Source organism: Emydura macquarii, unplaced genomic scaffold (assembly GCF_026122565.2).
Source record: "Emydura macquarii macquarii isolate MOO-44397 ecotype Brisbane River unplaced genomic scaffold, CSIRO-AGI_Emac_v2 contig_18, whole genome shotgun sequence".
NCBI lineage: Eukaryota > Metazoa > Chordata > Testudines > Chelidae > Emydura > Emydura macquarii.
In genome coordinates, this window is record NW_027130155.1 from 5,224,201 (window position 1) to 5,252,094 (window position 27,894).

At 38.2% G+C, this 27,894-nt stretch overlaps 2 protein-coding genes across 2 annotated transcripts in view; one reads left to right on the forward strand and one right to left on the reverse strand.

The window, feature by feature from the left end:
• MED12L (mediator complex subunit 12L) overlaps positions 1-27,894 on the reverse strand; it is a 266,607-nt gene that overhangs the window by 185,414 nt on the left and 53,299 nt on the right. The window contains exons 11-15 of the mRNA XM_067551717.1: positions 21,190-21,321; positions 19,608-19,734; positions 12,311-12,525; positions 11,290-11,394; positions 10,599-10,775 (exon numbers count right to left, since the gene is read on the reverse strand). Of these exons, the coding sequence (XP_067407818.1) occupies positions 10,599-10,775; positions 11,290-11,394; positions 12,311-12,525; positions 19,608-19,734; positions 21,190-21,321 (756 nt within the window). The remainder of the gene's footprint in view (positions 1-10,598; positions 10,776-11,289; positions 11,395-12,310; positions 12,526-19,607; positions 19,735-21,189; positions 21,322-27,894) is intronic.
• On the forward strand, positions 4,355-7,592 carry GPR171 (G protein-coupled receptor 171). Its single transcript, XM_067551597.1, has 2 exons — positions 4,355-4,437; positions 6,234-7,592. The coding sequence occupies exon 2, from the start codon at positions 6,290-6,292 to the stop codon at positions 7,238-7,240; it is 951 nt and encodes a 316-aa protein (XP_067407698.1). The 5' UTR covers positions 4,355-4,437; positions 6,234-6,289; the 3' UTR covers positions 7,241-7,592.

Genomic DNA, 27,894 nt, shown 5'->3' on the forward strand with positions numbered 1-27,894 from the left:
AGCACTGTACATCTTGAAAGCACTGTGTAAACATTAAAATAACGAATTACCGATTATAAAACACCACACCAGAGCCTGTCAAGGAAGATACTTGCTACCACAAATTACGCAGTTTTCATTAGCTGCCATGAAGTGCAGCACTAGGTCATTTACAGGCCCTGCTCATGACCATTTTTATACAGCAGCTTGGTTGCCCACAGTGCAGTGTGCCAAACAAGACAAAGGCCCCTCCATAAGGGGATTACAGTCTTAAAGTCACAGGAGATATATTGAACTATAATATAATATTTTACCATTCTTTATTTTTAACTCAAAAAGTTAAATCTCCATCTTCAACCCCAAAATAGATATCCTGTTCACAATTTATATAACTCCCTTGTATCAGGATCTAAATTTTTAATATTTTTGTAAATATATCGTGGGGTAAAAATGACATCTGTCAAACAGAAGTTATGAGCAGCTCAAAGACACAGTGTGCTGAACTTGCTAGCTGGTATATGTCGAGGTTAAAAAACACAAACAAAGCACTTTGCTCCTGTCCCAAAAAGATGTGCAGAAGCCTCACTGAAGAGACTAGGGACAGTATAAACAGTGCCAGAGTTCACTTAGATTCCTCATAAAAAAACCAAACAAACAAACAGAAACAAAACCAGAAATGAAAGAACCTCCATAAGAATTGCCTGGTTGAATGCTGGTAATAAAATTTCTCAACGATTCTCCTTAAGCTTCATGACTAAAAACGGTGTCCTTGTAATCACAAAGATGGATGTGGGAAAGGGATAAAGGAAAGTTCCAGGACTCATTTTTATTGTTGCTCTGATTATTGGGTTTCTGATGTTTATATTAAAAACTCAGCTCTCATAATAACTGGCTGAAAGAATAAAAGCACTTAGTACATCCGCAAGAGTGATCACCACCTAAGACCATGTAAATATTTAAATATCAAGATAAATTCCAGGATTAAAAATAAAGATTTCCCAACTCCTCATTAAATTACATTTTCAAACACACACACTCTCTGTGTATATATAATAGAAAAAAAATCTTTCTATATTTTAATGTTACAAACACAAATGTCAATTTCAAATTTCTTAAACTGCATTAGCATGACAGTTGCCAGCTCCTAGGTGGGTGTCTTCCAACATTGCGCAGGCGCGCGCGCGCACGCACGCACACTCTGCAGTTAGGCAACTCACCCCCCTCCCCCCCCCCACACACACACACAGCTGAGAGAAATCGAAAAGTGACATCTATATTAACATTAAATAATACAACTTTACATTGTACGTAAGACAAGGATCCAAAGACAATGGGCCAAATTCATCCCACAAGTAACTCACCCTGTGAAGGCCCTGCAAGACCACTCTGTTTCTGAGGCCTGAACAAGCTTCTGAGTATGTTGCTTTCCTGCATCCCAACAGTAGCAGGGTTGCACATGTAATGTGGTTGTGCAACTGTGTAAGTGGTCTTGTAACTCTCCCTTTACCAAAATGCCATATGAATCTCCATTTCATACTGCCCTTGTCCACCAATACAGCCATTCTAATACTGTTTTCAGCTTACCTAACCATCATTTTGCCAGCCTTCTGCCTATCTGTGCATTGTTCTGTATTACAGACCTACCTGTGTTTCCTACTCTCACACAGTCCATCTTTAAAAGTGCATGGCAAAAGACAAGCAAGAGAGATCCTTCCGGGATTCAGGACAGCAACAAGCATGGCAAAAGTGAACCCCTGTGACTGAAGCAGTCACCTGCCCACCAAGAACTTCCCAGGAAGTCTTAGCCTTTCCTCCTACACAAAAGGCTTTGACCTGTGATGTATTGTCTCCTAGAAGGGGGCCTAAAATGAAAGTGTCTTGATACCACTGGATAGCTTAGTCACTGATCATGGTACAAAGTTCATATATGAACCCCACTGATTTTTTCAATGACTGACAAGCAGCGGAACATGCTGAGGGGATGCTGATCCAGAAACGAGGACAATAAATATAAATATATATATATATATAAATTGCATTTTTATTAATTTGGAGGTACTGTAATTCCATGCCTTCTCCTCTCCTGAATAAGTAGAAAGATTTCAGGAAACTAGAGAGATTTCGCTCCTTTTGGATCCAGGGGGATTCTTCTACTTTTAGAAACTGGGGAATTTCTCTGAGATTTGGGTTCAACATGAATCCCAAAATCTTAAAATAAAATTAATTTGAGCACACTGGATTTCATGTCAAAAACATGAAATCACCAATTCTGCATGATTTGGGTGGAAAGCCATAAATCAGCCCACATTTGCTCAAAACTGAATCCAGGATCACTCAAAAAGTTTATGAACCTTTGCAAACATTGTGATAAACAGGGTCTGAGTTTTGAATTTCTGACTAAGCATGAAACTAGACACACAGCGTGGTTTCTTTGCAAAGGTTTTTTCCCAACTCTAAGAAATAAGGGTATTTTTGTTGATAGTAGTAGCTACTTCCATTTGGCATGTCATTCAAACTTTCTGAGAGATCTTGATGATTCTCTCAGCTATAAATGCAGCGAGTTTGCTATACATTTTAGTTTCTCTATACCAGTGTTTCTCAACAACCAGTCCATAGATCGGCACCAGTCCCTGAGATCTCCCTGACACAGTATAGGAAGCCGGTACCTGGTATCAAAAAAGTTGAGAAACACTGCTCTATACTGTTGTCAGTATCACAGGCCACTAGTCTAAATTCAGTGTCTTGTTCTACTGTCTGGGTTGTTTCCTCCAGTTCCAAAAAGCAAATATGAAGATTTTTGCTGCCCTCTCAACCCATCTATCTTTTGTTGTGACTGGACAAACCTCAGAAGGTTTGGAACTTTGATTTGGTTCAAAAAGACATCCAGATGCTTACTAGACGCACCTAAAATGTTTTAAGTCTGCAAACCGGACTGTAACTCTTGCAAGAAAAGACTTATACTCATAAGATTTCTTACACTTCTGCTCCTGGTTTCAAATCACACGCGATAAAACCAGCCCTTAAGTATAGTATACCCGCACTTCTAATTCTTCTAGTTCCAGTTATAACTTGAAAGTGCAAGACATTCAAAAGTGTGGGGAAGAAAGGGGAATCCAAGTGAATGTGTGACAAGGCTTCCCTACACAGCACAGCAAAGCATGCCACGAGTGTGTGAATTATAAAATTCACTAACATGCTGGGCTCTAATTGCCCCGTATAGACCATGCTGGCAGACTCTAAAACGGTACCTACTTCACATGAGTGTTTGGACTACATTAACGTGAACGAGGATACCTTTTAGAGCAGTGGCTCTCAACCTTTCCAAACTACTATACCCCTTTCAGGAGTCTGATTTGTGTTGTGTACCCCCAAGTTTCACCTCACTTAAGAACTACCTGCTTCGAAAATCAGACAAAAATACAAAAGAGTGTCACAGCACACTATTACTGAAAATTGCTTACTTTCTCATTATCACCATATAATTATAAAATGGATCAATTGGAATATAAGTATTGTACTTACATTTCAATGTATAGTATATGTAGAGCAATATAAACAAGTCATTATCTGTCTGAAATTTTAGTTTGTACTGACTTTGCTAGTGCTTTTTAAGTAGCCTGTTGTGAAACTAGGCAAACATCTAGATGAGTTAATGGAAGACCGCTGCGTACCCCTGATTGAGAACCACTCTTTTAAAGGGCACCAGCAGAGTCTACACAGGGCAGTTAGAACCCAGCATGTTAGCGCACTTTAAAAATCACACATCATCTAGGCAAGCTCAAAGTTTCAGTTCAGGTTTAGGTCTTAAAATAGGTTACAGTTTTGTGCTCAGGAAGCCACTAATCCTTCATTTTCACTTAAATCAATGTTTGTTAACCTTAAGTTTTATTCCAACATATTAACAAGTGCATGGCATCGTTGATGGTCCAACACAGGTCCTCTGAGGCAAAGAGGTAAAATAGCATAGCAGAGTTTATAATTCCATTCTTTCACTGGATGCCTTCTACGCACACAGCTTATTTCGTTTTCATCCTGCAAATTGCAATGTGCCCTCAACATCTCACTGAAATCAATGGATATTAAAAGGTGTAGAGGTCTGTGCAAGGTATGGCCCCATAACAGCAGCAGTTAGTTTGCCGTCAGTTCAAGAAAATATTGTTCTAGAACATCTTCTCCCAAAGAAAAAAACAGAAGCTTTGGATTGTTCCGTGAACACTTACATTTTTCTATCATGACCCCTTTAGGTAACTTCCATGTGGTTTACTAATTTGAGTGCTGGTTTTAATTACGTCAATCTACACATTTAAAAACCACAGACATTTCTTTTAAAAACAGGCTGACGCACAAAGGGGAAAAGATTAACATATCAGTTGAGAATGTGACTGCCTACTGAGACTAATCAAGCATTTTACCAACTTTCTTCTCACGCCTATGAGGCTCCAGAATCTAAAAAGGCAGGTATGTATTTTAAATGCTTTTTATGTGTTTAAATATGTCCATATACATCTAGGTAAATATATTGTATAAAATACTAAATAATATGCTAATAGGTTAAATATTAAACATACTAATATTTTTCACTGCACATATTGTTACTTTGTTTTAACCATTTTGAATGTCCTGCCCTTGGGAGACCCTGCTTTCACATAAAAAAGGCCTCCAATAGGGCTGTCTCCTGAGCCAAAGAGCACTAGATACAGGTCACTCCACAGCTCATCTGAAACCAAGTAAAATGGTCATTGTGAAATGACACCACTAATTCACTCATATATCGGGAGTTTGGCTCCCACTTTCTGTTAGCTCAGGAACAAAACCAACTATTTCCTCTGTACCTTGTGGGCATTCAACTTAATTTGATCTCAGATTAATAATCTTTTTTTGGACAGCAATATTCTCCATTTGCATAAGGATGATCATAATAATGTTACAGATTGTATTCCATTTCTAGGCACTAAGTAGTTTCAAATATTTGCATTTTTATATAAACAACACACACAGACCAAATGATTAAGTTATACTATATATTGACTCATTGTTAATTGTTACTACTCAGGCAACAGTTAACCTAGAATTATGTTTGATCACTAAAACAAACAGAATTTAGCAAATAATGACTGTACTATATTAATAGGAAGCTGTTACAGTTCAGCTGTTATTCTAAGACTTGTTTCCGTCTTGTTTCTCAGAAACTTTAACACACTCATTTCCTCTCCAGTCCACATGTTCCAACTAAAGTTAATGCCAGTGTAGCTGAAAAAAAATACTGATGTACAATGATAGTTTCAGGTAGTTAAAAAATAATATTTAGGTTTCCATCTAAGTAAATACTTTCCTTTCCCTAAATATCCAATGAAGCCCAAAAATATGAAGCAAACAAATGACTGACAGTTTTTTTTAATGGTTTTCTTAACTACATAAAATATTCATCAAATATATTTCTCTTTTGTTCAACTAGAAGAATCAGCAGTTTTAGAAATATTTAGTACTGAGTACAGGTACTCTGCTGTCTCTTCCTGTTGGATAGACCCTTATATTGCTTTTGACAGATTATTATTAATATTTACTATTCCTATAATATTTTTATATATAAAATATTTTTACAAACATTAACTTAACTTGTTGTGAGTTTTTTTGTTCATTTGTGTGTTTGTTTTTTTTAAGTAAGTGTGTCATCTTTTTTAAAAACTTACATTTTAATGTGGCTCCAATTAACTAACTAGGTCTCCGATCAGCAAAACCAGGGCCAGTCTTGGGGACAGGTGATCACCCTGAGTCCCAACAGGTAGGGGTGTCAAACCACCGTCAGGTGAGGGGAAGCACACCACTAGGCCTATTTATTTTGCTGCTCTATTCATCTTGTATTGTGTGGTTTTATTTTGGGGTTTGTTTTTTGGTTCAGCTGCTGGGGGCACTGAAAATGTTTTCCATCCTGAGGAGAAAAACCTCTAGGGCCAGGTCTGCTGCAAACACACAAGTAACTTTACGCACACAAATAGTCCCATTCACTTAAATAGACGGCTCACACAAGTGAAGGTACTCAAGCATAAGTGTTTGCAAGATATTTCAAGAAATTGCTTAAACATTAATGAAACCCATGCAACTTAATGTGCGCCATGTCAGACACGGGGAGGTACATATATTTCAATTTCACGAAAATCATTACCAAGTCTAATCACACATTTTTATGAAATTATACTGGAACAAAATTCTCACATTGATCATCTCCTAATGTTTTACTTTTCTCCTTTTTTTAGATTCTGGCTATCTTTAAGGAGAAAAACACACCTTACTTTTCTACAAGATAATTAAAATGTCCTTAAGCAATATTTCAAATTGCAGTGTCTACACACAACTGGAACCATTTACCTATTTTTACTACTTAATTTTCCTCATTGGATTTATTGGGAGTTGTTTTGCCCTCTGGGCATTCACTCAAAAGGATCAGAAACAAAAATGTATGAGCATCTATCTAATTAACCTCTTAACAGCTGACTTCCTGTTGACTCTGGCATTGCCAGTTAAAATAATTGTTGACTTAGATATTGCTCCCTGGAAACTGAGGATATTCCACTGCCAAGTCACAGCTTGCCTCATTTATATTAACATGTATTTATCAATCATATTTTTGGGATTTGTAAGCATGGACCGCTGCCTTCAGCTAATGCACAATTCTAAGGTTTATCGAATCCAAGAACCCGGGTTCGCCAAGATGTTATCTGCAGTTGTATGGATAATGGTTCTCCTTATGATGGTGCCTAACATGGTGATTCCAATCAAAGAAATAGAACAAAAGCCTACTGTGGGGTGTATTGATTTAAAAACAAAATTTGGAAAAGATTGGCATGTGTTTACTAATTTCATATGTACAGCAATATTCCTGAATTTTTCAGCCATGATCCTTATTTCCAATTTTCTTGTTGTCAGACAACTTTACCGAAACAAATACAGTGAGAGTTATGCAAATGTCAAGAAAGCCCAGGTAAATATACTGTTAGTAACAGCAGGCTACATTATCTGTTTCGTTCCTTACCACATTGTTCGGATTCCCTATACTTTGAGCCAGAATGATGCTATCACTGACTGCCTTCTGAAACAATCCCTCTTTAAAGCAAAGGAATCCACCCTGCTGTTTGCAGTGTCAAATCTCTGTTTTGATCCTATTTTGTATTTTTATCTTTCCAAGACTTTTAGACTGAAAATTACTGAGACTTTTACAGCACATAAAGAAACAAAGGCTCTCACAGAAGAAGGAGAACACTGAAAAAGATGCACATTGTATACAAAAGTACTATAGTATTTCAGCCTAGATTACCTATGCTATGTGTGCACATGTAGTGTATCTGCTTTTGTGTTTCCTGAACATGGTTCTAACAAGGTAAATAAAATTACTGCCAAACCCTAACCTTGGACAGAAGGAAAGCTTAATAATGGATTCTGGCTCACCTTATTATTTTACAGCTTCATACACTGATTTGGAATATAACACAGTTCTGGGCTATCAGAAGACCTGATACTAGTTATAGGAATATTTTAACGGACAGCTTAATTAAGAACTTATAGTGATACTGAAGACCTACACAAAAAATACCAATGAAGTATGATCCAAACTTGTTGTTTTATAATGCAATTTATCAAAAAGATTCAAACATTTAATAAAGGTGAGTCCAGGATTCCTCAATCTAGAATACATATGGTAATGTATTAAATTTACTCGGCATAATCAAGGAAGAACATGCTCAACAGCAAATGATAAGCTGCAAAAACTTTTCACAGCCATAATTAACCTAACCACATTTCAAAAGACACTACTTTCTCTAGAAAGTGATTTTAAGCTGCACTGATTTAAAATGTACTGTATCAGCTTATATCGCACCCCGAGTCACTTACAAATAATTTTTTTATCTTGTAATACTCACTTTCTTTCCCATTTTGCTACTTAACTGAGTATTAAAATTATGGTAATATGTAAGTTGCTAGAGTAAACTTCTCGGGTTAAATGGGGGTAAATTGGACAAAATACAAGTCCAGACAGACATACAAGACAGACAAGTCCATACAAACTGCACAGAATGTAAAATATTCAATTTTTCTTTTTGTATGTTCCTGATTTTTATAAAACTTTTTAAAGAAAAACAACAGCGACAAAACAGCTAAGTGGCATTAACATCTAAGACATTTAGAAAATAAAAAGTCTTAAACACCCAATAATCAAAGACAAATACAAGTTGTTACCAGTCTGGATCCATTCTAATGGTAAATCAAAAATACTTCAGAAATATAACAAAAACGAGATTGTCTTCATTTACTGATCTGCAAAATGCATTCGCATTTTGCCCATCTGTAAACAAGCACCCAGAATGACTCTGGACAGATAGCTCATCCAACAGTCTAAGAGCAAGAATTTAAGAGTAAGAAAATTCAACCCGAAGCTTCTAGTTTTTTTAAAAGAAGAGATTATTATAGGGGTCATATCACATTTTACCTCTTGATTTGAGAACTACAATAGTTGGTGTGATTTTGTATTGTCTTTTTAAATTACGTCAGTTTTCCTATGTTTTGAGTGAACATTTCTAGACTGAGACATGCTCAGCCTCCAAACTTATGCAGTATTTGGCCACTCTCCGGAAGTTGCCAACAAGGGAATGTGTTGGGATGGTTGGGTTTTCTGGGTGTGCAGATACATGTCAACTAGCTCCCTTCATTTCTCAAGAGTATACAGTTATATGCCCTTTAATTTAAAAAAAAAAAAAAAAGAGAGAGAGAAAAACTCAAGGAAGAAAACCCTACATTAATTCTTCAGTCCTACACATTTCACCATTATTAATCTTATACATTCTGATCTCCTTATTTCTCAGCTATACTGTCAATTATGACTCAGTAAATGAAATAGAAAAACTGTTACCTATGTACCAGTAAATTAATCAGACAGCAGTCAACTGATTCTACAGAAAATGAAAATTCCAATGACTAACAGTACCCAGTTTTATGTTCAGTGTAATTGCTTATTTGATCCATAACCCCTACATGAGTATTCTAATGCAGTACCCATATTCTTCCTCTAGCATATCACCATATGTTATTACTTCATATGCATATGTCTGTAGCTAAACAACTACCCGGAAAGCTCACTGGAATAGAAAACAACCAAAAAAGAACCTTGCCATATCTTGTATTATCTTGTGCCCCAGGAGTGGTTAGCATTCCTGCATAGTAATACAATGCATTGCACAACAGGATTAAGAATAAAATTAGTGCCACTGTAACTGTAACTACAATCTTTTTTGGGTCAGTTACTCATTGTAGCAGGTGCTGCTGAATGTCTTCACTTTAGTAGAGCCACCATAGGCGAGGGCAGCTGTGGACTCGATAGACAAAAGGGGAGGGGAGGACGACTCTGCATGGGCAAGCTGCGGCAGGGATGGTCATGCAGAGTCAGCATAGCGTCTATCACAGAAGTTTGGGGACAGGCCCAGGGAGAGGCAGGCTAGGCCATTAAGTCCTCAGTTGCAAACACTTTTATAGGAACTGTGTCTAGAGTGCAGCTTTAATTGCAACACAGACTGTACTGGCATCGAGGCAGAGGATAACAAAACTACACTGCATTGGCAAGATGAGGTTTCTGTCCCTCCAAGATCCATACAGTTCTCCAAATAAAGCCTATTGAGTCATTTGGGAGGAGCGTAGAAATCTTATTCTTAATGCAGGAACACATATTGTTCACCTAAATCCACAGGTGGGGGCAGTAGAAAGTTCTAGTCAACAAAATATAATAAAGTACAATAAACCTAATTTTTAAACACATGTTTTCTAGAATTTAAAATATATTCCATCATCATTACCAAGAAGAAACCAGAAAAAGAAGTAACTTTTCTTTTTAAAATTACCTGTTATAGGAAACCTAAAGAACACAGAATTCTTCAGAATGAAACAAATAGTAAAGACTAATATTAATATGAAGTTAACACCTGTTAACCAGTCTTAGTGGCATTGCTGCATATATTTGTTTAAATGGCCACATTTGACATAACCAGTTTTTTCCAGGAAGGAGAGCAGGGAGGGGTGGGAGAACAAAACAAAACAAAACAAAAAAAACTACTCCAGGGAATCCTGGGAATTTCCACAAATCGAAGTAAAATAAGCTTTGCATTATATTTAAGTATTTATACTACATTCACCTACTGATTGCCAACATTGTATTTCAAAAATAAGGGACTGTTTTCTTAGCATCACTGCCCCAATCCTCCTCCCAATATCATCATCATAATCACAATAAATAAATAAAACAAGCAAGCAAGCAATGTTCACCTACATTAACCCAGGTTATTTCTCACTGCTTTTTGCAACACTCAGCAACTCCCAATGTTTTTGTACAGAGATGAATAAATAAGGGATGTCACTTCTAATAAGGGACTGTTGTAAATCCTACACCCATCGATCTAGCACCTTCAACATTTAAGCAGGACTGAGGATTAACAGAAGCTTTAGTGGTGCCCCAGACCTCTGCCAAGTAATAAATCTCACCCTCCAAGAACATGAAGTTCTATTATTTTATCAAAGTGCTTTTCCATCTTCAATCTATACATTTACATATAAAATTAAAATGTAAAGAGCTAACTTACCAGAGGTATAGGGAAGTGTGTTGCATATTGCAAATGGCGAAGGAGGTCATAACTGGATGGGAAAATTAGTTCTCTCAGTTTGTCCCTTTTCACTGACTTCTCACTGTTCATTGAAATTCTTCTGTCTAAAGAAGAGTTCACGTTCTCACAAGACTCCCCAGGCATTGGAGAAAAGATCTAAGTCATGTAAAACAAATGTTTAAGTGTACTGTAACTGAAACATTCAAAATTCAGCCACTGTATGATAAGCTTGATTAGGCTCCTATTTGAACTCATCTTACACGAGCGTAACTATCTGTCCTCAGTTGAGATGCTCAGGAACCATCATGAGATTAGAGAATTAGGCTTGACATTTTAAAAATATATTACACAATATCACCCCAAGTATTTGTACAGTGTGTATTTAAGACAAGCAGTGATCTGATATACAGAAGATGGCTTAAGGGATAACTGTGGAAATCAATGAGAACTCCCCAATGTAGAAATGAATGGATGCTGTAACATGTGGATGAATGGAGATATGATGCAATACCTGTAACAGTACAAGGATTGGAAATAAAATAATATGGGCCATATAACAAAAATAAGATAGTTCTAGTTCAGGATCATGGAGAACACATTTTTGGTGCAAATTGCAAGCAAGGGGCAAAGAAATGGATATTGTGCAGAAAATCAAAAACATTAAACCTACTGGAAACTCCGAACCAAAATCTGTCTTAAAGTCACTCTTGTCTACGTCATCAAAAATATTATTGGTTCCTGAGTCAATGCCCATATGTTCCATAATACTATGTTCCTAATAATCATCAGAGAGAGAAACAAACAGTCAGATTATAATGGAAACTGTGATTTGATTCATCATAAACACAAACATTGAACCCATTTGAAAATTAAATTTTTTGTTATTCAAAATCAGGCAAAAACAAACCATTCCTACTGTCAATACTCACAGTATTCCCTAATTTATAAAAAACGTTTTCTAATTCATACCCATATACCAAAGATAATCAAGGGCAAACTGGTTGAAGTGGAAACAAAGATGGATACACATCTTGTTCGCCAAGAATCAGCATATTTCTTAGGGTGACTCTGCTCATGGGGACCACGATAGAACTCAAAACTGCTTCCACCAGTATTGCTGCCTGCCCTCCCCTGAGGGATAGTATTCCTCTGGTGCACATGTCCCTGTGGACACCACAGACATAATTCAAACATACCCTATGTCCTCAAGTTTCAATCTGGCTGTGAGAATGTTGGAGCTGAAAAGGAAACTGGGGAAACTCGCAAGAAACAGGCCATTGGTTTTACATGGACAGTGATACAGGATGATTTCACCTCAGCAAAATAAGGACATGATGTAAAGCACGCTGAAGTTAATGAGAACCTTTCCCCATTTAGTTTCATCAGCTTTCCTGAAACTCAGATTCCAATTGGGATTGTATATGTATCAGAAGCACATCCTTGCATCATTATCTTCAGCTCAAGGGAATTCATTATACCTGCACTACAGCTGGGGTATTTCAAAGTGAAGAGACACAGATGAATTTGGCTTGGGACTCCAAATACAACAGATTATTTTCATTTTCATCTTTTTCCAGTTAACAGATCAGATCTGAAGGGCTGCATTCCTTGTATGGAAGTTTGCTTTTAAAAGGGTGCTACAAATGCTGAATCTTGAATGCAAGAGAAATAAGGGAAGATGTGTATTTTACCTCCAATTTCACATCATGGTCCTTAGAATAGTGTTCATCCACAGTTTCTCCAGTAGGTGAGCGTGGTCGAGTGGTTGCAGTGACTGACAAGTCTCCACGTGATATTAAAGTGCACATGTATGCATCATGGGAGAAAACGTCATGTCGAATAAACTCGCAAAAGAGCAGCACCAGATTCACAAATTCTATCTTCTCATATTCACTGTTTGGGTCAGCTACCAAAAAAAGTGAATTGTAGTTTAAAACATAAATTTACTCTTCAATTCCACAAAAATGCAAAGGCTTTCAATATATTTTATATTTTGTCTTAACAACAGCTGTTTTTTATTATTGTCTTCTAAGAATTGCTCTTCTTCTGTTTATGATAAGCTAACTCTAATCCAGTGCTGCATAACTGGCCTATGTAGATTTGTTGCCATTCAGGGCATCTCTCTGAAGCACTTTCTTTTGGAAGCATATTCCAAAGCATTCTACTCCACAGACTTCTGCCATATTGTGTTATAAGCAGATTATTCACTGCTCTCCATTTTTTAATGTATTTCTACCATGTTTAACAACTTATGAGCATATCACAAGTTGTAAAAATGGACACTCTCCCTCTCTCCCCCAACTCCACTTACTCACCACTACCACCCACCTCGCCAAAGGAGTCTTCATGATTTTATAATGTTTCTATTGGGGCATTTTAAGGTGACTATATGAAATTATGTTCTTACTAAACACCTTTTTAAACACACACTTTTAAATCCTTTTGAAATATTATTTTAGAAAACTATTTGGAAGAACATTTTACTACATATCAATGTTAACTTTATTATTTCAGTTAAACATTCATGTGTATCAGAGAAAGTTTCTTAAAAATAATCAATCATCCATTTTTGCCAATAAGTTACTATTAGCTGACAAAGAATCAAGAATGAATAATCATTTCTGAAGGTGACTATTTTACTTCATATTTGCATTTGTCACAGCAACATTCAATTTTACTGAGTTTGTAACACATCAAACATTTCATGTTTGTAACCATGCAGAGGTACCGGATGATAGCTCTTTACCACAACTTCTTTAAAAGGAAACAAAACCTCCAGCCAGGGAGCTACCACAAACTCATTTCATCAGCGCACATTCCAAAACAAAGTGAAGTTACACTGTATAATCTGGAACTAGTTCAAAATACAATTGTTCTAGAAACAGCAATAATTTGCTGTAAAATTAAGAAATTTACAGATGAATGAGCAAGGTTTGGTTAGGTTACTCGACTTTTGGCAAACAAAGGCCTTCTTCTATTTTTCACCCCAATGCACCTTTTATCAACTATATTTGTTATAGTTCTCAATAAAGTACACTATCACTTAGGTTGCTACAGGTCAGTTACACCATCACTTTAAAATAGAACTACCAGAAGTATACACCTGCAAAACTAAAGTGAAAATTCCCATTAATTCCTGAACTGGACAAGAAGCCAAAGCTCACTAAAAAATGTCATCTATAAAATTAAAATAGTCTAAGTTCTAAAATATTTTGTTCAAAGGACAGATAAAATTGCACACTGCTTCAAAAGTAGAACCCTCAAATGCAGAGAGGTGGTAGTTTGGAGGAATGAGAGAAGTATCTTTTTCTAAAAAAGTACAGTTAGAAGATAGCAATTCTTCCTCTTTTAATAGATATCTGCATAGTATTCTCATTTTTGGAAACTGAGTAGCTCAAACAGTATCTCAAAAGTATTCAAATACAATACATTCTGCAGCAAATTTAACAAAAAGGCAAATACCCAACCCCACAATTACTATGCTGAACGATTTCTACATAGTTTTGTTTTATGTTTCAGATAGAAAAGAGAAGGGAAGGAGAAGATACATCAAAACATCACCAAAAAGGTTAAAAAAAAAAATGAGCTTTATAAAATGAGTAATTCAAAATTTAGCTCTCTCAACTAAATCCCCAGAATGGGGGGGGGAAAAAAAACCACACTCTAAAGAATGAGAGGTAGAGCACCCCTACTTTGAAAACAAGTGTGTGACACCCAAGGACCTCTTGATGCCAACTGGCAGAGGGCACAGGGATACATAGCAGCACAGGGATCATCAAAAGAATGTAATGTAAGAAGTCAACTGAAAGCATGTCTCGCTAATCATCATCATTGTTGTGAGATGCACATATGGAAAATAATGAAAATTTATGCATGGATGCTGAAAATTATATTCTCTAGGCTTTGCACTTAAAGGCAAGTCAATCAAACATAGCATGCCCTGAGACAAACTTCTCCAGACAGGAGATGAGACACTCTTATCTCCCTGATGGACCATTGTGTATTTTGTGTCTTACAACAGAAATTTATTAGCATAACAAGTCAAATGTTCATGAAGAGTTTGCAGAGATTTCAGAAGGAAATCAACAGGCAGAAGTAAACAGCAGGGGGGAGAAGGACCCTGTTTTCAGGTGAAGAACAAAGATCAAGGGTGCAGGTATCCTTCAATCTGCAAAAGACAAATTACCATTTGGCTTGCTCTTATGAAATGGGGAATCTCAGCCATCCTGGTTGAAAACACTGGGGGGGTGGAAAGAGACTTGTGGTAAGCTATCCAGTAGGAAAGAAGATGTTACTCACCTTGTTCAGTAACTGCAGTTCTTCAAGGTATGTCCTGCTATGGGTGCTCCACTTCAGATATGCATGCACCCCTCAAGTCCTTGATCGGAGATTTTTCCGCTGGCAGTACTCGGTCGGCCCACACATGCATCCTGTGCCTCCTCATGCCAGACACCGGGGCTATGCAGGAATGTAGAGGCAAACCACCCTCAGTTCCTTTTCCACCTGAACACTTCCACAGAGAACAGTCTGAAGTAGAGAGAAAGGAAGGCCGGGTAGTAGAACACCCATAGGGGGCACCTCTCAAAGAACTGCAATTACTGCACAAGATGAGTAACCTTTTCTTCTTCTTCATGTATTGCCTTTATGTATGCTCCACTTCAGGCATCTTCTGAGCAGTTTCCCCAGAGTGAGGAGGAAGCTTCAGAATGGAGTCCAAAACTGAAGATAGTACTGTAGGACTCAAAGCCACAACAGATCAGATGGCATGGATTAAACCATAGTGCTTTGAAAATGTACATACTGAAGCCACCATACTAGCCCTATGCATCTCAGACACCAGTACATTCTTAAGTAATGCTGTGGATCTCTCTTGTGACCTGGTAGAATCTGCTATCACCCTTTGAGGATGAATGCCTGTGGTTTCATAACAAGTGACAATACATCCAGATATCCATCTTGTTCATCTTAGAGCAGAAATCATGGATCCCTTGGATCCATCTGCAAAGGAGAGGAACAGCCTGGGTGACCATGGAAATTGCTTGGTCTTATCTAAGAAGGCCAGATACCTTCAGATATACAGGGTATAAAACAGGGCTCCTTCAGAGAGTTATGTGGCTTCAGGAAAATCACTGGTAGATGAATAGATAGGTTAAGATGGAACTCCAAGAGAACCTCAGGTAAGAATTTAGGATCTGGGCATAAAGAAACCTTATCCTTAAAGGTATCTGCCGTCAAGCCACCAATCTTTCCAACTCTATGGGCTGACATGATGGCTACTAAGAAGGCCATCTTCACAGATAAACAGAATAAAAAACAGGTTGCCATAGGTTCAAATGGATGTTGCATAAGGTAATTGAATACCAGGTTGACTTCCCAAAGTCGAGGTATGGTCTTTTGTCTGGGGATAGAGATTCCGCAAACCCTTAATAAGCCTAGATGATACAAGATGAGCAAACGTGGAAACCCCCTCTACCACCAGAAGAGAAGTGGCTATTGCAGCCAAATTGACCTTAATTGAGTTAACTGATAACCCAGGATGACTAGGCATAGACCCAGACAGGAAATGGCAGTGACAGTACCAATGAGAGCATCTTTTCCATTTCTGCAGATAAATAGTACAGATTGACTTCTTCCTACTATTCAGTAACACCTGTTGTACTTACTCAGTGCAGGAAGATTCTTTCCACCATCAAAGAACCATGCCTGGAGGCAGAGAACACCTAAATTGGGGTGAAGTGACCCACATCCTCTGAGAGCAGATAAGGAGTGGTCAGGAGCTTGAGCAGTGGATGGATGCATAGATGAAGCAAGTAAAGGTACTAAGCTTGTCTCAGCCAGGTTGGTACTATTAGGATAACCCTGTATCAGTGGAGTTGGAGGAAACGCATAGAGTAGACCCTTCTTTCAGGACAGAAGAAAGGTGTTCCCCAAAAAATGGTGGTCTGGACTCTGTCTTTGAGCATAACAGAGGGCACTTCTTGTTCCTGGAAGTGATGAAGAGATCCACTTCCAGCAGACCCCATCTTTGGAATATACTGTGAAGCAATTGACAGTCTAGCTCCCATTCACAGACCCGCGAGAAGTGTCTGCTGAGGACATTGGTTACGTTGTTCTGAATGCCTGGAAAGTAGAGCACTGAAATTTGTATCTGATGAGCTATGCACCCCTCGCTTCATGGGTTTGGGGCACAGGGTGGGGGGAAACTTGCTTCTCCCTGCTTGTTGATATAGAACGTGCAAGACACATTGTCCACCATGACCCTGATTAATTTGTCCGTGATGAAAGGTAGGAAATGAAAGCAGGCACTCCTGAGAGCCCTGGGTACCAACAGATTGATGTGGAGATTGGTTTCCTGAGTTGTCCATCTGTCCTGAGTCGTGAAAGCATTGAGATGAGTTCTCCATCCGAACAGTGATGCATCTGTTGTTAAAGTTAGTGGTGGAGTTGGGCAACAGAACAGAATGCCTGTGAAGATGCTGCGTTGATCTTTCCACCAATCCTGGGAGTTCCTCTCTTATATAAGAACAATCACCAGTCAGTCCAAGGTGTGTCTGACTGGAGAATAGGTCGTTCTGAGCCAACACTGGAAGCTACAGGGACATAGCTTTGCATAATCAGTCCCAAAAGTACAAGCTACCATGCGCCCCAGGAGCTGAAGGCAGTTCTTTACTGTGATCCAAGGACTCTCCTGAATTGTCCATACCAATCCTAACAAGGCTATGAACCTGTCTGAGGGAAGGTACACTCTTGCTATCAACAAGTCCAAAGAATCCCCAATAAACTCATTTACAGGCGTTAACGTGAATTTCCTTACTTTATGCTGGGACACAACTCTTGGAACAGAGAAAGGACTGTCTGGATTGAAGACAGCACTATTTCATAAGAATGTTCCTTGAGCAGCCTGTTGTTGAGATACAGGAAGACAAGGATTGCCTCCTGTTGGAGGTAAGAAGTTACTACCAGCAGGACCTTGGAGAACACCCTTGGGCAGAGGAGAAACCAAAGGGAAGCACTCGGTCTTGGAAATTATCATAGCCTATAGTGAATCATAGATATTTCCTGTGCAAAGGATGTACCATTATATGGAAATATGGATCTCTGTAGATTGAGAGCCAAAAACCACTGCCCTTTCTCCAGTGAAGCAATTATAGTTGCCAGAATCACTATGCTGGATTTTTGAAGCTTTATGAACATGTTTAGAAATATTAGCTCAAAGATCAGTCTCCATTCTCTTTTCTTCTTTGGAAATACTTTGAGTAAAAACCCTAGCCATTGTGAAAAGAGGGACCGGCTCTACTGCTACTAACCAGAGGAGAAAGTTCACCTTCTGCTTTAATAAAAGCTCATTAAAGGGATCCATTAAGAGGGACATGGAAGGAGAGCTGAAGGGAGGAAGGGATGTGGGAAAGTGATGAAGGAAGGACTATATGGCTTCCTAGTATCTGGCTTGAATGGAAACAGATCTGAGGCCGAGAATCAAAGCTGCTCTACCTTGTATAATATTGTTAATGATAGAACCTACCGTAGGCCAATCGTCTCCAAGCAATAAGTATTACAACAGGGCAGCTATTTAGCTATGGCACTTTATGACAGCAATACATACTTAGTTGTCAGAAACAAAGTAACAGACTTTCTGAGGCGTTAGGACATCTTAAACATCAAGCTTAAGAAGAAGGACCTCACCAAGCCACTGATCCTCCATCCCTGATACGTCTCCTCCCCCACAGGTTCTTCCAAACTGAGGTTGTATCTTAGGGAGAAGAGGGTCAGAATGCCCATCTCCTCTCTGTATCTTCAAGGCACATCTCACTCTACTTGGTCAATAGGCTTGGGGAAGGGGTCCTCTCTTCTCCTCCCCATACCCATATACAATGTTCTCCCAGTTAAGGTCTTCCTCTCGCTCCTTCACTTCCCCAAAATTTCGAGTTTCTTTCTCCCCATGATATTCCTATATTTCTGTTTCTCTTCCTCCCCTCCATTCATGGTGTCTGACTCTCAGATCCTTAGTGTGATTGGTGGCAAGGGAGATAGGAAGAGGCCATCCTCCCACCCATTTCTTCTCATCTTCTCTTTAACTAAATGTATAACTCTTTTTGGAATGTCGATCCCTGTCTCTGATCTGTTCCACACTGGAGAGCACAGAGAAGCAGATGAGGCAAGAAAAACATTCACAAGCCAGCCTTCCAACCCAGCCCAGGACAGGAGTCCCTAGTGACAGAAATCCAACATATCATTTAAAACATCAACAGATCTCAATCCCTGAGAGTGTAAACACCTAGGAGTGTTTATTAAGGCTCTGGGCAGCCCTCACCAAAATGGACCATTTGCACCTAAAAAGCAGATTTTATAACAAACTTTAAACACATTTTCCTGTTGCTAAGAGCGTAGATTTGTGAAGGACTGTGCTATTTATAATCTTCATGCAAAAGGTGTCAGCAGCCCATGTGCTTGCCAGGCTTCCAAGTCAGGAGAAATTTATGAAATGTCATAAAGGAGTTTAATAATTAGACTAAGAAATGTGATGGCTATTTAACATGCCTATTAAAATGTGATTTTTTTCCCCACTTGCTTGTAATCTGACCAATTTTCTTTCCACATTAAGAACTGGGAACTAATTATATACACCATACACAAGTTAGCCATTTTGAATTCCTCATAAAATCAAAGATGGTCAGTCTTTTTGCTTTATATTATGTATTATTGTATGAAGAGTGTATTTTCCCATTCTCATATTGCAACTCAAACATGGATAAAAGAAGTTTACTCAAGTTTTCCAAAAAATCACCTTTGGGCACAGAAAGCACGGGAAGATTTCAGCACAAAAGCTAAAGATTTTGGAAAATTATGATCATGTGAAAATGGGCAAGGAGGATCACAAGGAAACTGCAAATTAACACACTGCTCTAACAAAGAAGAATAAATTCAGCAGCTGGACACAAGACCAATTGCTCTTGTCCTATTTTGGAACAGAGCTGAATTAATACTTACATAATGAGGGAGCCTGTGTATCTAAAAACCTAAGTAGGACATTCTGAAAGACAGGAAGGCTGGAGCCAGTGAGAGAAGCTGAAGAAATAGACTCTTTTTCATCTAGCACTTCTGACTCACCACATCTCTACACAATGGGGAAAAAAGAAATACCAATTAGCATATCATGCAATTCTAAATATGACCATGTTTCTCTTTCTCCTCACAATGTAGTATCCACCTAAAGCCCAGAAATCTCTCAGGAAATACGACTGAAATAAAGCGTTTTCCCACCTCCTTAGGTATTTCTAAAGCGCTTATTTAAGCCTTATATAATAATTATGGAAAAGAAGTGCCTGAGAATTGTACAGAATCACCACTTGTATAGTTATAGTTAGAATGTTTTAGTAAAATCCAAACAAACTTAATTTTCAGAATTGATTATACAAACAGGCTGTAATTACAGCTTAAACAGAGGAAGTTAATTTTCTTGTTTGCATGCATTACCCATTGCTGGTGTAATGGGTTCTCACTTCCCCCACTGCTTGGGCTGCAGGGCGGATAGTGACTTGAAGGAGCACAGAGCAGATGAAGAGTGAAAGTAAAAAAAAGCATTTGTGCATACGGTGCTATCGGTAGCCAGTTCTGATGGAAGAGGTACTTCTATAAGAGAACTCTGGCTGCATTAAAAAGATTGTTGGATCTTAAATCAATGGCCTTGCCTTCTGCTTTTGGATACCCCTCATGCTATAGTGTTTTAGTAGAACCATTTATTGAAACAGACTGTTAGACAGGACTTAAAAAACAGTTTACACTAATCACCATTAAAAAGTCAATCTTTACTAATGGGCTACCACACCACAGGATCTGAGATACTCAATTAGTAGACTAGTAAATAGCTGCAGTAAGCATGGCATCTTCATTTGATCCCCGGTATGGCAAGGGTTTAATTTTATAAAGAAAAGAAGTTGTAGAGAGGCTGAAGAAATATTATGAGTCAAATGTCAACTGGTGTAAATTGGCTTAAATCCATGTAAATTACACCAATTACATCAGCCAAGGACACAGCCCTGTGGCTATGTGAAACATTTCCGCTGTTCTCCCAGAATCACTGAAAAAATTAGGCAGTTTTACATAACATTAGTTCTGTTTCAGAGACATTTTGGTTCAAATGGCCCATTTGGTTTTTAGAATTCTCCAGATTTGTAGGCCACCAGAGCACAATCGTTAGTATGCATAATCAATCATGCATCTGCCTACACAGTTTAACACACTAATTTCTACAAGGGACCCTAGATGGCAAGACTCCACACACAATACTACATATGGACTCCTAATACAAGGAAGTCAATCATGACAGGAATAATAAATGGTAATGCAGCTAATGTAAGCTAGTTTAAGGTATATTTTTTATCAAATGCTTTGTCATTCAAAATTAAGCCATGATTCAAGAACCACAAATTGGTGGCATAACATCCAAATTTGCCAAGCCTGATTCAACAATTTAAATATGCTATATGTTAAATCAAGTTAATTTCTCCTCAACTGCTCATTTTAAGTGCACTGACAACATATTATTCTAAAACTAAAAAGAACAACTTACTTCTGCCTCAATTTCTGCTTGCCTCTTCTCCAAGAGTTTTGCCACAGCCATCGCCCTGTGTTTGCCAGATCTTTTACAGCTCACAGCCCATTCACAAAGCAATGTCACCACAGCTTCAACATTAGGGGCAACCTGATCAATAGAAAAACAAAATAAATTGTAATTTCACTAGCACAGAAATAGCACTGCTTTATTTATTTGCTGGCTAAAAACAGTATGGAACCAGGTAGTGATGAACTAGTGATTTACTTTGTACCAGCATTTTGTATCACGCATGTGAAACAACTTTTAGAAATTACTGATGCATGTGTACACACGTTTTATCTTCAAAAGAAAAAAGTGGGTATGGGAGGGCATGGTGGCAGTAGGAGAAGGCAACAAGGGGAACAACAGAAGCATTAATAGATGGAGAGAGACATGCTGGGAATGCAGGAGGAGACAAGGGAGAATGGTAACCAAATGACTAGCCAGCTGACAAAATTGAATTATACTGAAATTGAATGGTCTCCACTAGAGTTGAGGGATGGGGTTACCATGCCACTGATCTCTGGTTATTTCCTGTTTATACAAATCCCCACACCCAGATCAGATAAGGTGGACTGACTGAACTAAATATGTTAAAAATTAACCTAAAAATTAAAAAAAAAAAAAAAAAAGAGAGTTAAGACATTGTAAGACAGACCCATTTGCATTTGTCCATATAACACTTGGTCCAGACTAGTTTTAGAAGTCTCTTATGCTTCACCTCATGCTTGGAAGGAACTCCTCATAAATATCCACCCACCTACCTCATTACCTTCCTTCAATATCCTCAAACTCCTTTTTTTCTACAATGCCTACAAAAAAACGTGACAGTGGTTAGGCAACGGGCATGCTAAGACCACTGTCTATCATACTAAGCCACACAGTCTCCTTTCCTTATACTCCCCATTTGTCTGTCGGTACCCGTCTCTTGATTCTTGTTTCATACTTAAGATTGTAGGCTGTTGGGGGTAGGGACCATCTTTTTGTTTTGGGTTTATTCAGTGCCTAGCGCTATAGTAATACAAATAAATAATTAAATGGAGTTTTCCCCTCCTACAGGAAGTTTTGTTTTGGCAAAAATTGAAATAGGTAAAAAAAAACTTGGACTGAAATCTGAAATACTTCTGTGTGGAAAATAATCCTACGGGGGTTGTATTTTGGGTGTCTCGTGTTTCCCATAGAGGATAGCAAGGGCAACCAACCTATAATTCCCATAAGATGCTGTAGCGACATATCCACACAAAAAATTTGTTGAAATGCAAAAAATTAAATTCTATGGAAAGCTGACACTTCATGAAAAATTTAATCCAAAATCCAATTTTCCATTAAAAAATGGTATCTTTAAGTGTGTAAACAAGAACACCTAGCAGGAACACAGATCATCACCTTGATCTTCTCTCCAGAGAGAATGTGTTTAACTTTGGCTCAACTTTGTCCAAAGAAATATCTCCAGCCCCGTAATTACTTGTGTTCCAGAGGAGTAGCCGTGTTAGTCTGTTTTTAGCAAAACAGCGAGAGTTCTGAGACACTTTCAAGACTAAAATTTATTTGGGCATAAGCTTTCGTGAGCAGAAACCCATTTCATTGTTTTGGGCAGAAACTTTCATGGGCAGAAACCCACTTTGTCAGATGTATCCGACGAAGTGGGTTTCTGCCCACGAAAGCTTATGCCCAAATAAATTTGTTTAGTCTTTAAGGTGCTACAGAACTCTCGCTATAATTACTTGTGTTGATCTTCTCAGAATTACTTCTAGTTTATCAGCATCTTTTTGTACTGAAGTACCCAGAAATTAATGCAATATAGTAGCTACCAAATCCCCAGTGACATATAAAGGAGGACGTCACTGATCTGTGATGTGATTCCTCTGAGCATTGCTCCACAAAACTACACTAGTTTTAAAACTCCACACTCATCTCACAGCAAGATCATACCCAATTTGCTCTCACTATCACCCCCTGATACATTGTTGGTTTTTGTTGTAGGGGTTTTTTTTGGCATTAGTAAATATCTCCATTCACACTGAATACCTTCATTTTTTAAATATTTTTCCTCTTGGATGTTGCCTTGCCTTTAACTAGTTGCACCTCATTTTTGGTAATTCATGCCTATATTTTTAACTTTTCTGCATCTATACAGTATATACTACTACTATTCTGTCTTCACTTAGCATTTGAAACAGTACAAATTTAGTGTAATCTGCAATTAAATAAGTGTGCTCTTTACTACTTCCTCTAGATTATTGATCAAGATTATGTTTGAAGAGTTTAAAATGTAAAAGGGTAACATACATGAACAGCCAGAAAATAAACACATTTTTCAGAGCTATTAAAAATTACAGATCCCAAGCACTGAAGATTAACTGTTTCAAGATTTATATTTTTAAGAAGAATGATTATTTGCATAAAATCCATTGACATACAAAAATGATGCTATGTTACTTATTGTATGGAACATTTCCACATATTACATTTGTGCTCAAGCAGGGCAGGCCAGAAAGAGAGATTAAAACATCTTAAAACCATGAAGATAAAATGCAGACTCCTGCAAACAAATGTAGGATAGCAAAATATTTCTTTGCTCCATTTCATTTTGAGAGATAATCATAGAACCATAGGGTTAGAAGGAACCGCAAGGATCAAAGCCATCTGTCTTCCTGTTGCAGGTGGAAACAGTCCTCTACAAATAATTATACACCATGTTTTCAAAAACCAGGCAGGAAATCCCTAAGGTATCTCAATTCGAACTTTACAACTGACCAGTTCCCCTTTCTGCAATCAACAGAAAACAAGTAAAAAATTGAAAGAAGTGGTTCTGTAGCTCAACCAGGTGCTGTCTTAAATAAGAGTTTCAGAAAAGTTTCTTACATCACCTGTAGCTGCAGCATTGCTGTGTTTAGCACAGCAGCACTCCTTTGAATTCCTAGCTGGAGTTCCCTACCCCTCCTATAGATCATCTCTATCTCATCAGCGAGCAGAAAGGACAGGTGCTCTTAGTATCAACAGATCAAGTGCTTCATTTTCAGCAGCACTTAAACCCACAACTCCTACTGAAGCACCTCTGAAACAGTCAAGCCTTAAAGAAATGAGAAAATGTAGAATCATGCAGGTCATGAAAAGTTCTATGAGCTGCAACATCAGTAGGGTCAGTTAGTATCTTTGGACTAATCAAGGCATCTAGTGATCAGGGCTAGGGGAAACAGAAGGGAGGAAACACAGAAAGAGAAGCTGACAAGACAATAAACTGCAGAGAAATCGAGAAGAGCAAGTCCTGAACAGGTCCCTGCATGCCACTTCTGGAGATGGAACTAGAGTGCAAACATCCCTAGATGCTGCTATCTCAGTCTAACCTGGGGCGCACACACGTGAAATTTCAATGACAAAAACTCTGGGAAATGAACTTAAGAAACATTTTCCATGGATTTGCCCCAAAAAACATTCACCAGTTCTCCCAGCACAAATACAATGAAACTACTGCTCTTTACAAAATGTATATCTACACACATAATATGCAAACATTTTCGTCAGAAAGTATCTGTGATGGTCAAAACCATGAGACACATTCATCTGTTATTTTACCACATTTAAAAACTCTCATGAAAAACGAAAGTTGGCCATGTGGCCAGCCCACTTGTGATGCCCCCAAACTCAATGCCCTAGTCTCTTGCTAGCTTGGATCAAGTTATCCAATCTGAGGTTTAGTATAAATATCCAATCTCAGATTTCGGATAAATATGGTCAAATTAATGTTTCAACATAACCTACGAAGAAAAGACAGTGAAATAAAGAGCAGAAAAAACATTAAACACTATATATGAAGTTTTATTTGTGAACAGTTATAAGTTCCTATTATGAACATGAATGTTATGATTTTAAAAGCAGGAAGTTGATCACAAACATGACAACACACATAAGCGCTCTGTAAGGGATTCCTTTGCCGCAGCTCCTCTACTTCAGTTCCCCTCTGGCCAACAAAGAACTTGAAGACCATTGGGTTTGCAATCACCGGTGCTTTTATTTACAAGATGTATGTGACTTCCCACCACCTTACAGTGCCTTGCTTCAGCCAGCAGTCTTTGGGCTGTTCAGGGAGACCGGTAAAGCCTCCACACTCCCTTCCCCTCGCTCTCTGCCCTCCCTCTTCCCTTCTGGGCTAGCATATAAACCCTGCTGGGGCAGCTGCTGCCCATTGTCTGATCAAGCCTGGGCAACTGCTAAGCCTTCATAGGCTGACAGCTGCCTCCCCCTCAGACAATCAGGCCACCGGCCTGCTAACCAGCTCTGCTGCCCCTCAGGTATAAATGCTGGAGCAACAGAGAGCTAGCCGGGGGGTCACCCCCGCCCCAAGCACCCTGTTACAGGCTCATGATGATCACAGAGGACCCTTGTCAAATGTCCAAAAGTTCTTTTCAGTTGTCCAAGTGGACAGTGATTCACACACACAGACTCTACATGTTATTATGGAGACAACAGAACTCGACAGGTTTGACAGATCCCCTACATAGAGAAACAAATTATATTTAAGATTGCATTACATTTGTTACTTAATGCAATAGGTCATCACTGGTTCCTTCCTGCCTGCATAATAACGCTTTCCCATAATAGTACCTGATACACATCGAAGCTCATCCAAAGATATCTCTCAGGAAGATGGGAAAGGTCAGTACCACAAAACCTATCTTCCTGAGTCTACTGATACTATGATTCAGATGCTGGAAAACTGCTAAATCCTGCTTTATCGGACACACAGCATCTCTACTAAGTACTTGAAGAAGTGCAGTAATTTACACTGTAGCATCTCTTCAGGCTTAAAGGAACTACAGCTTCAGTTATGTACTGTACCAACTGAAATCAGGGGTAAAGACTTATTGACTCAAATCCTTTTTCTTTCTTATAGTGCTTTTTTTAATCCTCATTAGAAAGGCTTATCTTCTTCTGCAGTCAGTGTTATCAAACCTGAAAGTTAAGATCGGAGGCTAAATGAGAGGAGACACTGATTAAAAACAAAAGAACACTAAAACCTCTTACTCTGCAACTAATCCTGGAGGCAGATTTATAAAAAGAACGATGAGATTTATTATACATACGTGTGTATATATTATACACACAAAACACATAAAAGAACATTCCTAGCTAATATATATGTCAACAACATTAATTGCACATTTTTATTTGACTAAAGCTTGTATAATTAACTTTGCTCAGGCAATTGCCCCCAAATAAGAGATAAGAAACAGAGCCAGCTGGCCTTGTAATGTGAAAGCTAAAATTTCTTTTTATGAAGTTGCTCTTAAGAACAGCTGTGACTTCTTGCATTTGAGTGATACAGTATTTACACACGTCCAATTTAAAATTCTGCTGGAAGTATACTCTGTATATTTTGCATTAAATTAACAAACATGCATTTACCCTACTGAGGACAGCACTGGGGTTGACAAAGGCAGCTGCAGATTAAATTAAATCTTTTCCAGTTTCACTCTGAATTCAAACAGGTTTTATAGTAGAGTTATCTGAATATTTTAAAGAGACCATCATTTCTCTTCTTACTAAAGACTTTTCAAAATGTTATCGGTTTATTTTTACTAGCATTAATAAACTAGAAAAATAGCTCTGTGAAACTGAAAAGGGGCAGACATCTGGTTCTGATTTTAAGTGTGTCATTTATATGTTAATATTGTACAACTGCCAGGCCAAATATAAAAATAAATCCTGGTTATATACCTACCAAAAATGAATCTAAATTTTTAGAAAGGCAAGGTGCCAACAAAAAAAAAAAAAAAAAGGATCATTAGTTGGTGGCAGGTGATTAAACTCAAAAGCCATAGCACTGATTCTACAGTTTCATACTTTTCACTAGCACAGTAAACATGTTTATTCAAAAGACAATCTCTATTGAACAAAATGACAAGGCTCCAATTACCTGAAAAACATTAACATGTTTACCCACCTCAAAATTCAAATCTCATTCAAATTCCATGCACCTACAAACAATGAACTCTTCATAAAATTTACATGCATGAAGAGCAGTATAAAATAGCTCAATTTCTTAGGCCCTTATCCTGAAGACTTATGTATATGCTTCCATTTATGTACTGTCACAGTTGTGTCATTGGCATCCATGAAACTACTCACAGTGCGCATAAGTATAAGTGTTAAGAACGTAACACCCAAAGTCTTTATTTGATCAGTTTAAAGTAATGGATAATTAGAGTGCAAAAATATAGAATTTTTTAAATGTCAAGTGCACAACACAATGAACAAATTGTCTATATGATCAATATGTCTATGACAGTGAAAAGCATAGCACACCAGTTCTCATATAGTTTACCTCTCTTATGCCATAAAGGTCACATTATCTCATAAAAACTGTACCTCACAACTTCCTGCCTTCTGATGCTGTGAATTTTGATTTACACTGTAGTTTAGTTAAAAACATTCAAACGGCATCTCCTAAAGGTGACCAGACTCTGGATTTCATCTTAATTCCTCTGGGTCTCATCTGAGAATCCTTGTTCCTGTAAGGACCCAGGGACTAGAAACTGACTCTGCCAGAGGGCCACCGGGAGGCCATGCAGAGGCAGAGCCAGCACACAGTATGTAGAGTAGGCAATCCAGGAAGTGCTGCCCAAGAGACCCAGAGTGATGCTAGCCGACCAGAGGGCTGCTGGGTAAGTGCCCTATTTA